Raw genomic sequence first — 17,223 nt, 5'->3', positions numbered from 1 at the left:
GTCCTAGCTATGGTTCATACAGAAGTGATAAATTATTCTTGATGCCCTTAGTTTCCTGCCATGCATATATTACTGTGTATCTTACCTTCTTCTTTCCAGGCCATAAAGATTGAGTCTTTCAGCCTCTCATGGTAGTTCGTATGTTCCAGACCATTAGTTTTCCTTGTCAGGTGTTTCTGAATTCTTTCTAACTTGTTTATTCCCATTTGTTTAGTATTAATCATACAACACAGGAATATTGAATTTTGCTTCTTATGTATTCAATATTTTTGTGAAATTTCTCATTACCATACCACTCATTTGGCTTGATATTGCTGTAACATTGATTTGCACCATGAATTCATGTTGTATATGATCAATCTTAAATCTTATAGTTTTTTTTATATTCATTTTCATTTACTGGTGAGCTGTTGTTAATCATTCCATGACTTATTTGCTCAAATTTCTTTTTTGTAAAGTTCCATCAGGATCTATTCTGCCCATTTTTGTTTCTTTGTCTACTTCTGATCATACTGTATTACTCTTTATGTCATTTACAGAATGCCTGACTGAACTTTCCTTCTTTCTGTCTGTGTTTGAAACCATCATTAAGATAGTTTAAAGCCAATACCATTCCTTGTACTCCAATAGAATGCCCCTTTCCTCAGACTTTGGTTCATATGCCACTGTGAACTTTCTTTTAAAATCTCTGCTCCACTTTCTTACATAACGAGTGTATTAGCTAAAACATCATTATTCATCAGACAAGGGACTAAGCCTTGCCTTTTGGCAAAATACATACATGTAGGTAGGTGCTGCTCCTTGCTCACTCCACTTTTAAAAGATCCCCTATGTAGACCTCCTTACCCTTGCTCTTTATATGCATGAACTTTATCAGTACAACATGATGAGCCCTCTCAGACTACTTATGTACTTCCAATCTCTTTCTATCATATTCATTGTCCAGGTCTCGCCTCCATATAATGCTGTCAGGACTATTGCACCTTCAAAAATATTCATTTTTTGGCCTTAAAGACGCTAAACTTTCCATTTAGATGCTTCTTGACACACCTGGGACCTTAAACCCCCTTCTGTGACTTATTTCACTTTCCGTGGTTCCATATGCTGCCGTGTCCACTTCCATATTCATGAAGTCTTCACTTTCTCCAGGTCTTTCATCATTCAGACTTTGTCTCTCACCACTGCAAAACCTAATGTTCTTCATTTACATGCATTCCAAAAAGAAATTCACCGGCTTTTAGAGATTTTCTTAGGTGTGTGCAACTAGAGCCATATCATATACATAAAACCATTAACTCCTAGACTAGAACTGCTGGAAAACCTGGATACCACTGTCAGAGCAAAATAAAGTAAAAATCTTGTGAAGGGCAGTGTCAGTGGCATTAAAAAAGGCAGTGAAAATGAAACGGAAGGTAGTCGACCATGGGAGGTTACTGTAATTCAGTATTTTCTCAAGATCTTCATTGAGTGGATGCTGATATCACATGGAGATGATATTAGATTGTTACTTAGAAATGATTCATATGAGTTAAGAGAAAATAATGATATTGTTAAAGGTTGATTCATATGAGTTAAGAGAAAATAATGATATTGTTAAAGGTTAGGAAGTAGTTGTTATGAATAAATAATTGCTTCCTTAACACAGGTAGTGTCAGCATGCCAGGCAGCGTTAGGGAATTTGAGCTTCATTATTGCAAACCCACAGATCTGCATAGTTACACGAGTCCAGAGACAGAGAGCACAGTTCAATAATGACAATGGTAAGAATATTCACCTTTAGTAATGATTGTTGCTTTTTATCAAGATATTGATTACGAATGATATATAAGCTCCTGAAAGGCACTTGTGATGACAGTTTTTATCAGGGATCTCAGAAAAAAGTCAATTCATTGAATTGTGATGGGTCAGGGTGCTGAAAGTAAATGCAAGAGGAAGATTGCTTTCAGAGATATAGGTATTCCTTTTATGATATTTATTAATTTTATAAGTAAATAAAATAAATAAATAAATAGTTTCAAATGGAAAGGGACACTTTTGAAAGAGATACTTCAAAAAGGTTGCATGGGAAGTCATTGGTGATTTTGTAAGGTGGAAGCACTTTGCGTGCACAAGTGAGATAGGGAATGGAGACGCCTCTCCTGTGACAGCTCATTTAGATTTAGTATTAAAAACTAAAATTTTGCATACCACTACATAAATCTTTGAAGTTTATATGACAGAGAGTGTTCAATAGAGTCTCACAAGTGTAAAAGTCCTTCTTCTTATAGTCCCAATAGGTAATTACATTGAGGTAACTTGAAGGTGAATGTCAGTGACCTGAGAAATAATGAGCGCTTACATCTTTATTCCATGTTGTTTTTATCATTTTTTGCTTGTTTGTAAGTTATTGATTTTATGGTTAACTTGAATATTTTTACTGTTATAGATGGAGGGAGTAACAATGAATTAATAGATGCAACACAGGAAGAAAGAATTCAAGCAATACTAACAAGGAAGGAAGATGAAATGAATGTAATGAATGGGAAAGAAATCGATGAAGAGGAAGAAGAGAGAGGTGAGGAAAATGAAAAAGGGGAGCATGAACTTGAGAAAGAAGTGGAGGAAGAGCAAGAGGAAGAGGAGGAGAAGCAGGAGGGAGGGGAGGAAGAGAAGAAGCAGGAGGGAGGGGAGGAAGAGAAGGAGAAGCAGGAGGGAGGGGAAGAAGAGCATGAGGAAGAGGAGGAGAAGCAGGAGGAAGAGCAAGAAGGAGAAAAAGAGAAACAGCAAAGAGAAACTGGAACTATATTAGAGAAGGATGAGGAAGAGATCACGGAAGACAGCAACCAGGTAAAAACAAACATGCTTGGGGGGATGGGGACATTATGACACCCATTCTTAGTGGACATGTTATCACTGATTTGCCCCCAAATAGGCATTTATATACATATTACTTATGCTTGTTTTAAGGACTTTATGACATCCATACTTTATATATAAAGAATAAAACTGCTCATGTATCTCAAGCATGTTGTAGAAGATTACTTAAAGGGGCAGGAGTAGGGGGCTAGAAATTCTTCCCTCCTTTGTTACCACATAAAGGAACAGGAATAAAATTATTTTTTTAAGTCTCAGTTCCTGATGCTACATGTATAAAAATTGTGTAAGATATATTTACTTCATTCACCAAGAGTTTAATATATTTAGGTTCACTGCATTATATGTGGTAAAGTGAAATTATATTCATTATGAATTAATCAGCACATTAAAAGAACCATGGGTCACAATGAGTTCAGTATTATCAGTTGCAGTTTTAATGGTGTGTATTGTCATTCGTATGTCAACTAAAGCAGTTTTGAAATTTTAGTTTCATGCTCGTGAAAGAGACGAAGAAGTCAAGTTACATCATGCAAGTGGTAATGAACATAGAAAAAAGAGGCAAAGAGGTTTGACCACCCCAGTCAAAATAATTACTGAAGAAAAAAATGAATTGTCTTGTGAGAAGACAAAGGAACAAAAAAGAGGTTTGACCACCCAAGTCAAAAGAACTGCTGAAGAAAAAAATGAATTGTCTTGTAAGAAGGCAAAGAAAGAGAATGAGGTAAGTTTAGGTCATATTCCTTCTCGGCCAGACAGCATGATGTTGTTGTCAGAAAAATGTAGGTGCTGTTGTTTAAATATCTATTTTTGGGTACCCAGCCACTTCTCTTGCCTTAGTGAGGTAGCCCATTAATAGCATGCACCTAGCCATATACTTATTCCAATTTGTTCTATTCATTGTGCACCATTTACCCTCCAGAATCCTCAGGCCCTCTTGTGACACTAGTTCACCTTAAGTGCCTTTTAACCCTCCCAAATTTTTGGCTGTCTTTGAGCTTCTTGTCATATAGCCCACAGTATATCACAGTATATGGGTGTACAGCTCCTGATTTACTGTAAGGTTCTCTCAATCGTGAGTCATTGTTGCAGGATATGGGAAAGGATTTTTAGCCATGCTTTGGAAAATTTATCATGCCCCCAGCTAATGTATTGATGGTATACTAGGTGAGTCAAGCAAGATGAAGTTCCCTCACAGAGGAATTTTACCACAGTACCAATTAAATAGATCAACACACCTTGCTCAGCATTCTCAGTTAGGCTGCACTTACTATCACTGTATATGATCAGCCTTCCTCACCATATATTTTCCTCGGGTATTTCGTATCCACCCTCTTCCTTTCTTTCCCATTGAAGGCCCAAGACACATCTGTACAACAGTTTGAACTATTATTGCTTCAAATAGAACCATCTTTGCCTAGACAGATCTTAATCTTCCACATACTTTTCATGTACCCAAGTCTGCTATTCCTTTTATTTTTCATTTATTTGTAAATATTCTAGCCCATAGAGCAGTCCATTTAGTGTTTGTGAATGGAGAACAAGGTGTGTTTGCTTTCGAGTGTACCAGAGAGTGATAGGTATTCATGCAGAGATCAGTAGGTATTCAAAATGCTTTCTTTTTTTTATTTTATTAGAGCTAAAATTTTCTCATTCCACTCTGGCGTATTGCTGATAATGCTTATTATAAACAATACAAAGTCAACCTAGTAGCTGATGTTTGCCAAATATATTTCCAACAAGTATGTTGTAGCAGTTAGGATACCACCCAGTCAAATTGTACCTTTTGCATTTTCTGCTAACAGTTGTTTCTTTGAATATTTATTTATTTTGCTTTGTTGCTGTCTCCCGCTTTAGCGAGGTAGTGGAAGGAAACAGACGAAAGAATGGCCCAACCCATGCACATACACATGTATATACATACACGTCCACACACGCAAATATACATACCTATACATCTCAACGTATACATATATATATATGCACACAGACATATACATATATACACATGTACATAATTCATACTGTCTGCCTTTATTCATTCCCATCGCCATCCTGCCATATGTCTGATTGAAAAATTCTTTAATCTTTCATGTAATAGTTTTATTGTGTAGATTCTGAAGTGATTTAAGCATAAAAGTTTTTTTATGCAGTCCTTTAAATGATGCCATAGTTTAGTTGCACATCTCTTTCTGGGGCTCCACATGAGTTCTGTTTTGTAATCATCATCAGTTGCAGCTTAGACACATTGTTTCTTGTACTTTATACTGAGGGTAAAGCTTCTGTCCTTGTAATGCTTACATAACACCCAAAGGGTTGCATATGATAATACCATTGCCCTGTTGGTGGAGAAAGTGTAGGAAGAAATTTTTCGACAAATTCACACTCCATGCCACTAGCTCAGGTATTTTATTTTGTGCATTCATACTCTGGATAACAGGCTGTCCCATTCTAACCACAGTCTGTTTTGGAGAAGCCCCCAATGTAAGCATGGTTATTAGTTTCAGAAGTTTTAGTGCTTACTTGGTGAATTGTATCAAGAGCAATGTGTTTATTTCCTATTCTATATATATATGTTTTTTTTACAGAGTTTTACTATAGGAATTTTCCTCATCCAGCAAGGTAAGTAAAATAAGTACAGCTGGTGGATGAGAAAGGATGGTTTTGGTGTAAGCTTAAATTAGGAAGACTGGAAATGGAGTTCTTTTATGTACCAGGTAGTGGACATGGCAGTTAATGGAACCATTGTAAGTGAAGTAAGTCTTTGCATAGGAGATGGTTGAATAAGCTTCTAAGTGTCAAAATCATTGTCAAGACAAAGGTGGGTACATTTGAAGTTTTATTTCTTTGTGGTATTTTAATACTTTTGTGTGCATGTTCCTTACATATAAGAATTTTAATTTCTCTTTTATAGTCAAACATTAGTAAGTTTATCATATTTTGTAAAAACAAAAAGTTTTGTTTTCCAGATATATATCAAGATTAATACTGACAGCCTTTTTGGAATGTTTTCTAAAATATATTTTCAAAATATTTTGTGATTACTTATATGTAAAATGTTCACATCTGTAATAAATTTTTCCAAGAAAAAAATTGCAGAGGCAAGGTTTAACGTCAAAGTTGAAAATATGGCTGGTAGAAAAGCCCAGGTAAAAAGAATACAAGTATTACATTTAACTCTTACAGGAATCAAATGGTGGCCCCAGCTTGGAAGAAATGTTGGCATCATTTGTTGATTGTGGTCCAGATGTTTAACTCCTCACAGGTCAGTCAAGTATTCCAGCATCTTTTTCATGAATTGCAGCCTTTCTTAATCATTTTATTCCTACATATGTACAAGATACATGCTGCTGTTTCCTGTCCCATTAAGTAACTGGCACAGCTATGAGCCACATATAGATATCATGTCACCAGCACATCCTAGTTGGCCCTGTTAGTCAGACTGCACTCGCCTTTTGCATGGCCAACCTGCCTCATGCTACATCATCAGCCTTTAGCATTTTATTTCCTGCACATTGACCCTTCCTTCCTTTTTATGTTCAAGGTCCTGATACTCTCATCCATACAAAATTGTCAATACACTGTACCTGCAGACATACTAGTCATTGCCCTTTGAAACTGACTGTATTGCACTCGGAACCTTAACCCCCTACTTCAACAATAAGCACAGCCATGTCCACTCTAGGTATCTAAAGCCTTCCTTGTATTCCATGTCCTCCCCATTTCAACCTGGGACTCAAATCGCTCTCTCCCAACTTCATTGCCTTATGTTTACTCAATTAAATTTGCTACTTTTAACTAACTGTGAAACAGGCACCAGTCTTTTATTTTATCTTTCTCCAAGTGCTGTCAGAGCTGTTTCATTTGCAAAGTGAACTGTCTTGCCTCTTATGCCTACAAGCTAACTGAAGACCCATCTGCTCAGTGACCCTGCATTTTCATCCTTCATCCCATCCATAAACACACTAACCAGCCATGGTCACACCTTCATAGGGTACACTTACCCTTCTTTCTCACACATGCCTTATTCCCATGTGGGAAAGAATGCAGTAATAACTTTTTGCACATCCCATACATTCATATAGCATAGTAGACATGTAGCTAGTAGTTGGTAGGCAGCCACTAACCAGGGAGGTATATTACTGGTACTACCTGCATGAGTATTTGGAGGTTTAGTGTTGGCTGCATAGTGATCGAGCACTTCAGTGATTGTCAAGTTGCTCTCCCTTGACCCTGGCAGGTGTCTTTCCTTTCAGCCTCATGTACACATGGACTGCTAGTATTCTACCCACAAAAATACAATCTCTCCTTGTCACAAATAGCACAACTCATTCTTCACAACTTCACATTTTCCTGCAGTGAGCACTTGACTACAGCCTGCCTTTTAGCAAAATGGTGGGAGCAATCGATAGAATTAAGATAGGAATATTAGACAGGAGCTTTAGGTGGTAGTAGTAGGTAGGCATATTAAGTGGGAGCATTAGATTGTAGTAGTAGGTTGCAATATTAGGGAGACACATAAGGTAGTAGTTAGTAAGATCATTAGGTAGGAGCCTCTGAAAACAATGTGCTAGAGTTGCTCTCTGCCAGTGGCCTGTTAAGGATGAGGCATTAAAGGCTAAGGAGCAGCACTGGAGTTCAACACTTGGGAGACTCTTTTGCTGTCACTACCCCTCTTAAGGGAGTTCTGAAGGGGAACTGACATCAGAGACATATATAGCTAGATAGGTACATGAAATATTTCTGTCAAAGCCTAACAAAATGTTTCTCCCAATGCATTTATGCTTGATAAAACGCACTTGTTCACAAAGTATATCAAATTCAAAAATTCCTAATCCACACATATTCACTACCTCTATTGAATCTTTGTTCTTCCCCAGTGTATACAAAGAGAATGTATCTTGGAGTGATAAGAGTGTGAAACAATACTTGAGGGGGTTTGGGCATGTGGGAAGAATACATGATGAGGAGCTTACAAGGAGATTGGTGTAAGAGAAAGACCACCAGTAATGTGAGGGAGTGGAAGAGTACTTGAGAGAGAGAAGTGGTGGAAAAATGCAGGGAATAGTGTATGCAAGGGAAGCATGTAAAAACAGGGTTAAGAGGAAACTTTTGCCATGGCCACCCCATTCATGGAAGTTCCTGAAGTGAACAGGCATCAGAGGTAGATAAATAGTCTATTGAATTCAGACTTATGACATTTGCTCTGTCACATGCCTGCCAGGCAAAACATATTTATAAGAGGGGAAGGTCTGGCCACCACCTGAATGTGTTTGGGTACACGTCTCAACAGTATAGTGGACGTGGTCCAGATAGAGGGATGCTTTAACATGCTCAACTATGTGGGGGATTGGATGGTTCATTGAGTAAAACACAAATGCATATGTGATCTTTTATCCATTTATCACATATGAACATATACAAAGAAATGTAATGAAAATTTATGGTCAATATGAAAATATGGTTAACACAAAACAACATATAAAAACATTTACAAGCTCTTCTATACTACTCTGTTATGCTTCTAAGTAAACACAAACACTGACATATGAAAGGATGAAATGAAGCTTTTCTAGTGGAATTTGAATGACTGTAAATGGTTTTGACAATGAGAAACGTGGTAGTATTAGGTGATATGAATGCACGAGTGGGAAGTGATGGAATTGGTGAGGTAGTTGGTAAATGGGGAGTGCCTGGAGGAAATGAGAAGGGAAGCTATATTATGGATATTTGTGCTGAGGGGGGTTTATTCCTAGCAAATAACTATTTTCAGCAATATATGTGGATGAGAAATGATGGAAGAGAACAAAAGGCTTTGATTGATTATGTGGCAGTGGATGAAAGATTGAGAAAGGCTGTGCTGGGTGCTAGAGTTGTGAGAGGATTAGGGAGAAGTGGAGGTATGGTGTAAGGAAGAATGGAAAAGTAAAATTATGTGTTGGAAAGCAAGAAGATTAATCAGGAAAAATACAAGGAGGAATGTGAAAGGTAACTGAGACAGATGAAGTGCGTGAATGTAGGAATGCAGGCTTGTGTGAATGAGGTGTTTAAAAACTGTAGAGAAATATTTTTCCTGATTCATCTTCTCGCTTGCCAACATGTAATTTTACTTCTACATTCTTCCTTACACCATACCTCCTCTCCCTAATTCTCATCCTAATCCCATCAACTCTAGGTGCCTTTCTTACCTTCAGCTTCATTATTGCCTTCTCTTTTTCTTCTCTTCCACAGCATTTCTAATCTCTGTGGAAAAGAAAAAGGTGTATGGAAGATTGTTTAATAGAAATGTACCAGTGGGAAATTCAGCAAAGGAGGGAAGAATACAAAATATGTAACCGGAATGCTAAGAAGCTAATAGAGGGAAGCAAAGAAATAGTACATTAAGATTTTGGAAGTTAAGTGAAAAGTTTTGGGATAATAAGAAATCCTCCCCTCTCGTTTTTTTTTTAATTTTCCAAAAGAAGGAACAGAGAATTGGGCCAGGTGAGGGTATTCCCTCAAAGGCCCAGTCCACTGTTCTTAACGCTACCTCGCTAATGCGGGAAATGGCGAATAGTTTGAAAGAAGAAAAGAAATTATACTGGAAGGTGAAAAAGGAATAAAAAGAGGTGGTTGTAAGAGAGGAAATGTTGATGTGAAAAGTAAGGAGGGGGCGGGCATTGCTGAATCAAAATGAGGATGTGAAAGGAAGATGGAAAGAGTATTTTGAAGAACTGATGAATGAGTGAGAAGGGGAGGCAGCAGTTATTAGATGCATGGGTATGGAGGAAGGAAGGAAGAGAATTCAAGTGCAGGGGCTTATAGCAAAGAGGGAGGTAAGAAAGGCAATAATTAAGCTGAAGGTAGGAAAGGCAGCTGGTGTGGACAGGATTACTGCTGAAATACTAAAGTATGGAGGAGAAAGCGTGATAGAGTGGATGCATTTTATATTTAGTAATTTGGCAAGGAAACTGAAGATTGGGTGAAAGCTATTTTTGTTCCTTTATTCAAATAAGGTGCAGATGATGTATGTAGCATTTATAGGGGAATAAGTCTCTTTAAGTATACTAGGGAGCATTGAAAAATGTGTGGAAGTTGAGAATGTTATAATGGAAAGCAAAAAATGGGTGTGTTTGAAGGAATAGGGGTTCCAACAATGTTATATGGTTGCGAGGCATAGGCTACAGTTGTGCCGAGGAGGATGGATGTGCTGGAAATGAGATGCTTGAGGACAATATGTGGTGTGAGGTGGTTTGACCGAGTAAGTAATGAAAGGGTTAGAGAGATGTTTGGTAATAAAAAAGAGTGTGGATGAGAGAGCAGAAGAGGGTGTTTTGAAATGGTTTGGTCACATGGAGGAATGAGTGAGGAAAGATTGACAAAGAGGATATATATGTCAGAGGTGGAAGGAATGAGAAGTGGGAGACCAAATTGGAGGTGGAAAGGTGGAGTGAAAAAGATTTTGAGTGATCGGGGCCTGAGCGTGCAGGAGGGTGAAAGGCGTGCAAGGAATAGAGTGAATTAGAACGATGTGGTATACCAGTGTTGATGTGCTGTCAATGGATTGAAATCACCAGGGCATGTGAAGTGTCTGGGGTAAACCATGGAAAGTTTTGTGGGGCCTGGATGTGGAAAGGGAGCTGTGGTTTTGGTGCATTATACATGACAGCTAGAGACTGTGAACAAATGTGGCCTTTGTTGTCTTTTCCTAGCGCTACCTCGCGTGCGTGCGGGGGGAGGGGGTTGTCATTTCATGTGTGGTGGGGTGGTGATGGGAATGAATAAATGCAGCAAGTATGAATTATGTACATGTGTATATATATGTATACGTTGAAATGTAAAGGTCTGTATATACATGTGTATGTGGGTGGGTTGGGCCACTCTTTCGTCTTTTTCCTTGCGCTGCCTCGCTGACATGGGAGACAGCAACAAAGTATAATGAATAAAATAAACAAATAATATTTTTATTTTATTATTTTTATTTTGCCTTGTCGGTCTCCGAGTTTGCGAGGTAGCGCAAGGAAACAGACGAAAGAAATGGCCCAACCCACCCCCCTACACATGTATATACATATACGTCCACAAACGCAAATACACATATCCATACATCTCAATGTACACATATATATACACACACAGACACATACATATATACAAATGTACACAATTCACAGTCTGCCTTTATTAATTCCCATCGCCACCTCGCCACTCATGGAATAACATCCCCCTCCCCCCCCTCATGTGTACGAGGTAGCGCTAGGAAAAGACAACAAAGGCCCCATTCATTCACACTCAGTCTCTAGCTGTCATGCAATAATGCCCGAAACCACAGCTCCCTTTCCACATTCAGGCCCCACAGAACTTTCCATGGTTTACCCCAGATGCTTCACATGCCCTGATTCAATCCATTGACAGCACATTGACCCCGGTATACCACGTCGATCCAATTCACTCTATTCCTTGCCCGCCTTTCACCCTCCTGCATGTTCAGGCCCCGATCACTCAAAATCTTTTTCACTCCATCTTTCCACCTCCAATTTGGTCTCCCACTTCTCGTTCCCTCCACCTCCGACACATATATCCTCTTGGTCAATCTTTCCTCACTCATTCTCTCCATGTGCCCAAATCATTTCAAAACACCCTCTTCTGCTCTCTCAACCACGCTCTTTTTATTTCCACACATCTCTCTTACCCTTTCATTACTTACTCGATCAAACCTCCTCACACCACACATTATCCTCAAGCATCTCATAACCAGCACATCCATCCTCCTCGGCACAACTCTAGCCCATGCCTCGCAACCATATAACATTGTTGGAACCACTATTCCTTCAAACATACCCATTTTTTTGCTTTCCATTATAACATTCTCAACTTCCACCCTCTTCAGAAGTGGTAAAGGATGTGTGGATCAGGTGTTTGCTTTGAAGAATGTATGTGAGAAATACTTAGAAAAGCAAATGGATTTGTATATAGCATTTATTTTTCTGGAGAAGGCATATGATAGAGTTGATAGAGATGCTCTGTGGAAGGTATTAAGAATATATGGTGTGGGAGGCAAGTTGTTAGAAGCAGTGAAAAGTTTTTATCGAGGATGAAAGGGATGTGTACGTGTAGGAAGAGAGGAAAGTGATTGGTTCTCAGTGAATGTAGGTTTGCGGCAGGGGTGTGTGATGTCTCCATGGTTGAATTTGTTTATGGATGGGGTTGTTAGGGAGGTGAATGCAAGAGTTTTGTTAAGAGCGGCAAGTATGAAGTCTGTTGGGGATGAGAGAGCTCGGGAAGTGAGTCAGTTGTTGTTTGCTGATGATACAGCGCTGGTGGCTGATTCATGTGAGAAACTGCAGAAGCTGGTGACTGAGTTTGGTAAAGTGTGTGAAAGAAGAAAGTTAAGTGTAAATGTGAATAAGAGCAAGGTTATTAGGTACAGTAGGGTTGAGGGTCAAGTCAATTGGGAGGTGAGTTTGAATGGAGAAAAACTGGAGGAAGTGAAGTGTTTTAGATATCTGGGAGTGGATCTGGCAGCGGATGGAACCATGGAAGCGGAAGTGAATCATAGGGTGGGGAAGGGGGCGAAAATCCTGGGAGCCTTGAAGAATGTGTGGAAGTCGAGAACATTATCTCCGAAAGCAAAAATGGCTATGTTTGAAGGAATAGTGGTTCCAACAATATAATATAATATACATATAATATATATGTATATATATTGGATCTGTCAGCGGATGGAACCATGGAAGCGGAAGTGGATCATAGGGTGGGGGAGGGGGCGAAAATTTTGGGAGCCTTGAAAAATGTGTGGAAGTCGAGAACATTATCTCGGAAAGCAAAAATGGGTATGTTTGAAGGAATAGTGGTTCCAACAATGTTGTATGGTTGCGAGGCGTGGGCTATGGATAGAGTTGTGCGCAGGAGGATGGATGTGCTGGAAATGAGATGTTTGAGGACAATGTGTGGTGTGAGGTGGTTTGATCGAGTAAGTAACGTAAGGGTAAGAGAGATGTGTGGAAATAAAAAGAGCGTGGTTGAGAGAGCAGAAGAGGGTGTTTTGAAATGGTTTGGGCACATGGAGAGAATGAGTGAGGAAAGATTGACCAAGAGGATATATGTGTCGGAGGTGGAGGGAACGAGGAGAAGAGGGAGACCAAATTGGTGGTGGAAAGATGGAGTGAAAAAGATTTTGTGTGATCGGGGCCTGAACATGCAGGAGGGTGTAAGGAGGGCAAGGAATAGAGTGAATTGGAGCGATGTGGTATACAGGGGTTGACGTGCTGTCAGTGGAGTGAATCAAGGCATGTGAGGCGTCTGGGGTGGACCATGGAAAGCTGTGTAGGTATGTATACACGTGTGTGGACATGTGTATGTACATGTGTATGGGGGGGGTTGGGCCATTTCTTTCGTCTGTTTCCTTGCGCTACCTCGCAGACGCGGGAGACAGCGACAAAGTATAAAAAAAAAAAAAAAAAAAAAAAAAATGTATATATATATTATATATGTATTATATATGTATATATATGGTATAATATATATGTATATATATATCCCTGGGAATAGGGGAGAAAGAATACTTCCCACGTATTCCCTGCGTGTCGTAGAAGGCGACTAAAAGGGAAGGGAGCGGGGGGCTGGAAATCCTTCCCTCTCATTTTTTTTTAATTTTCCAAAAGAAGGAACAGAGAAGGGGGTCAGGTGAGGATATTCCCTCAAAGGCCCAGTCCTCTGTTCTTAAAGCTACCTTGCTAATGCGGGAAATGGCGAATAGAATGAAAGAAAGATGTACATGAAATGTCATAAGTGCAAGAGTGAGGGTGGGCCTCAGTGTCTGGGAGTGTTGCGTGAGTATTATTACAAATATTCATTCATCATTAATATTTACATCAGTCCTTTCTTTGCAGGATAATGGTCTTCACACCTCATCTGGTTCCCTGAAACAAAAAGATATATTCATTGTTTTGCTATATCAATAAAGTTTTACAAGTACAGTTCAACATTGAATTATAATTGAATTATCCTAAACAAATATCAAAATGTGGGACATCCAATATATGAGAGAATAAGGTGTTTTGTTGAGGGGTTATGTGAAGTTTATAATGGAGTATAGGCATGGGCATGTGAAGCCTCAAATGCAGAATGAACATTAAGGGGAAGGAATGCTTTATTAAAAGATGTCATAAACAAAGAAGCCACAGGATGTGCAGTGGTGAAAATATAGACAACTAGCATATGCAAGGTATGAGAGCACAAAATAAGCATAGCAGGATAAGAAAAGGAACAAAGAATCTCTCAAGAGAATGTTGTGGACAAGGCAGCTGAAAATTCAAAATGTTTCCATAAATTCAAACTGGAGCCAGTTGTCAGTTAGTGAACAGCTAAGGGATTCAGAAGGAAAAATTGTGGTGGATGTTGGAGAAACAATAGCAAATGCAAGTGTTTTCACAGTGGAAGAAATTTTAACCCCAACAATAATGACATGGCTATTGATATCCTACATAAGGCCAAAACTAAAATATGATTCTCAGGTTTGTTCACCACACCTAAAGAAGCACGAAGAACTCACTGGTAATGTTCAATGGAGGGGAACAATTATGGTACCAGAATAAAAGAGCTAAGCTAAATGGTAAGGCTGGTGTCCTTAAATTTTCCAATCTTGGAAGAAGTGAGGGGTGACCTGATTACATCTTTTAAGTTTTTTAAAGAGATTGACATAGTGGACAGTGGATATTTCATTGATGAAAGATGTAGTGATATAGCAAATGGGACACAGTAAATAAAGATCTAAAGAAATAAGAGTATAAGAGTGGTAGCTGAATGGAACAGAATGACTGAGGAAATAGTTAATGCAAACAGCATACATACATTCAAGAGGATGTATGATAGCAGAGAGCATTTTAGTTCAAGAGGTGGGGCCCCAGGGCATGTGAAGCATCTGGGGTAAACCATGGAAAGTTTTGTGGGGCCTGGATGTGGAAAGGGAGCTGTGGTTTTGGTGCATTATACGTGACAGCTAGAGACTGAGTGTGAACGAATGTGGCCTTTGTTGTCTTTCCCTAGGGCTACCTCGCGCACATGCGGGGGGGAGGGGGGTTGTCATTTCATGTGTGGCGGGAATGAATAAGGACAAACAGTATAAATTATGTATATATGTATATGTCTGTGTATATATGTAAACCTTGAGATGTATAGGTATGTATATGTGCGTGTCTGGACGTGTATGTATATACATGTGTATGTGGGTGGGTTGGGCCATTCTTTCGTCTGTTTCCTTGCGCCACCTCGCTAACGTGGGAGACAGCGACAAAGTATAATAAATAAATAAATATATCTTTTCTTTTCTTTCATACTGTTTGCCATTTACTGCATTAGCGAGGTAGCATTAAGAACAGAGGACTGGGCCTTTGAGGGAATATCCTCACCTGGTCCCCTTCTCTGTTCCTTCTTTTGGAAAAAAAAAAAAGGGGGGGGGGGAGGATTTTCAGCCCCCCCCTGCTCCTTCCCCTTTTAGTCACCTTTCCACATGCAGGGAATACGTTGGAAGTATTCTTTCTCCCCTATCCCCAGGGATAGGGGAGGAATACTTCCCATGTATTCCCTTGTGTCGTAGGTGACAAAAGGGGAAGGGAGCAGGGGGCTGGAAGTCCCCCCCCCCCCCTCTCTCGATTTTAATTTTCCAAAAGAAGGAACAGAGAAGGGGGCCAAGTGAGGATATCCCTCAAAGGCTCAGTCCTCTGTTAACGCTACCTCACTAACATGGGAAATGGCGAATAGTATGAAAAAAAAATATATATTATATGCATAGACGCCCACATATGCACATATACATACATATACACGCACATATGCAGACATTACATAAATACACATGCACATATTCATACTTGCCTTTGTCCATTCCTGTCGTTACCTCACCCCACAGGAAAATAGCATTGCAATCCCCTGCTTCAGCAAGGTAGCACCAGGAATATGGACAAAGAGGCCACATTCATTCACACTCAGTCTCTAGCTGTCATGTGTAACGCATACATATTTGCCATTTCCCGCATTAGCGTTAAGAACAGAGGACTGAGCCTTAAGAGGGAATATCCTCATTTGGCCCCCTTCTCTGGGTCAGGGTGGTATGCAAACTGAGTCATGGAGAGTGGTTTGTTTAAGGGAGAAGAGATGGTGGAAGCCTTAAACAAGATGAAACATGGCTGAAGTGGGTGGTATTGCAGTTGAATTCATTAAGAAAGGTGGTGACTCTGCTGATTATTGGTTGGTAAGGATTTTCAATGTTTGTGTGGATTATGGTGAGGTGCCTGAGGATTGGCAGAATGCACGTACAGTGCCAATGTATACAGGTGAGTGTTCAAATTATACATGGATAAGTTTGTTTGAGTATACCTTATTAGATGTATGGGAGGGAAGTGATTGAGGTGAAGGCATGCACAGAGCATCAGACTGGGAAGGAGCAGTGTGGTTTCAGAAGTGACAAGGAGATGCATGGATCAGGTGTTTGCTTTAAATAATGTGTGAGAAATACTTTGAGAAACAGATGGATTTGTATATGACATTTATGAATCTGGAGAAAGCATATGAGAGGTTTGATAGAGATATCTTTTGTGTAAGATCTTAATACATGACATGGAAGGAAAGCTGCCAGATGCAGAGAAGTTTTCATCAAGGGTATAATGCATGAATTAAAGTATGGAGAGAGAAGAGTTAATGGTTCCAAGAGAAGTTTGGTCTGCAGGAGGGGTGTGATGTTACCATGGTTGTTCACTTTGCTTATGGGTGGGGTGATTAGCAGTTAAAAGTAAGTCTTGGAGAAGGCCTGGTTAGTAATTCAGTTGTTTGCTGATGATACAAAACTGGTAGAGGATTCAAGTGGGATACTGTAGCATTTGGAGACTGTGGAGGAGTATGTGAAAGGAGGAAGTTGAGAGCAGGGTTGAGGGACAGGTTAGTTGGGATGTGAGTTTGAATGGTGAAAACTTGGAGTAGGTGAAGCATTTTAGATACTTGGGAGTGGACATGGCAGCGAGTGGAACCAATGAAATAGAAGTCATGCGGTGGGCGAGAGGTCAAAGGTTCCGGACTGACACTCAAATCTGACCTTGCAGTTTGCCGACTGGCGTATTCAACAATGATACTTGTTTACTATACTGAAAAACAAATAGAAAGAGGTTTTGTATAGAAACAACGCTATGCCCTAAATAAGAAAACAAAAGTAACTGAAAACCAGAAATACACACTATATTGTATTGTCCACCAGCCTTTCAGGTGATTCGTGTGACATCACTGCTGGAGCCACATTTACTGTCCTTTAAGATTCAAAAACAGAACAATGAATAAACTTACAACCTCTAAACTATGCCACCCTGTTTTTATCTAATCAATAACTCCACCAACAAAAAC

At 39.5% G+C, this 17,223-nt stretch overlaps 1 protein-coding gene across 1 annotated transcript in view; it reads left to right on the top strand.

The window, feature by feature from the left end:
* Positions 1 to 13,817, top strand: part of LOC139751883 (uncharacterized) — a 43,795-nt gene extending 29,978 nt beyond the window's left edge. The window contains exons 12-16 of the mRNA XM_071667541.1: positions 1,646 to 1,760; positions 2,426 to 2,826; positions 3,344 to 3,577; positions 6,040 to 6,118; positions 13,725 to 13,817. Coding sequence (XP_071523642.1) covers positions 1,646 to 1,760; positions 2,426 to 2,826; positions 3,344 to 3,577; positions 6,040 to 6,108 — 819 coding nt within the window. The 3' untranslated portion in view covers positions 6,109 to 6,118; positions 13,725 to 13,817. The remainder of the gene's footprint in view (positions 1 to 1,645; positions 1,761 to 2,425; positions 2,827 to 3,343; positions 3,578 to 6,039; positions 6,119 to 13,724) is intronic.
* Positions 13,818 to 17,223: the final 3,406 nt, after the last annotated feature.

The sequence above is a fragment of the Panulirus ornatus genome, chromosome 12, assembly GCF_036320965.1.
Source record: "Panulirus ornatus isolate Po-2019 chromosome 12, ASM3632096v1, whole genome shotgun sequence".
NCBI lineage: Eukaryota > Metazoa > Arthropoda > Malacostraca > Decapoda > Palinuridae > Panulirus > Panulirus ornatus.
Note: the sequence above shows the minus strand (reverse complement) of the source record. Positions and strands in the feature narration are given on the sequence as shown.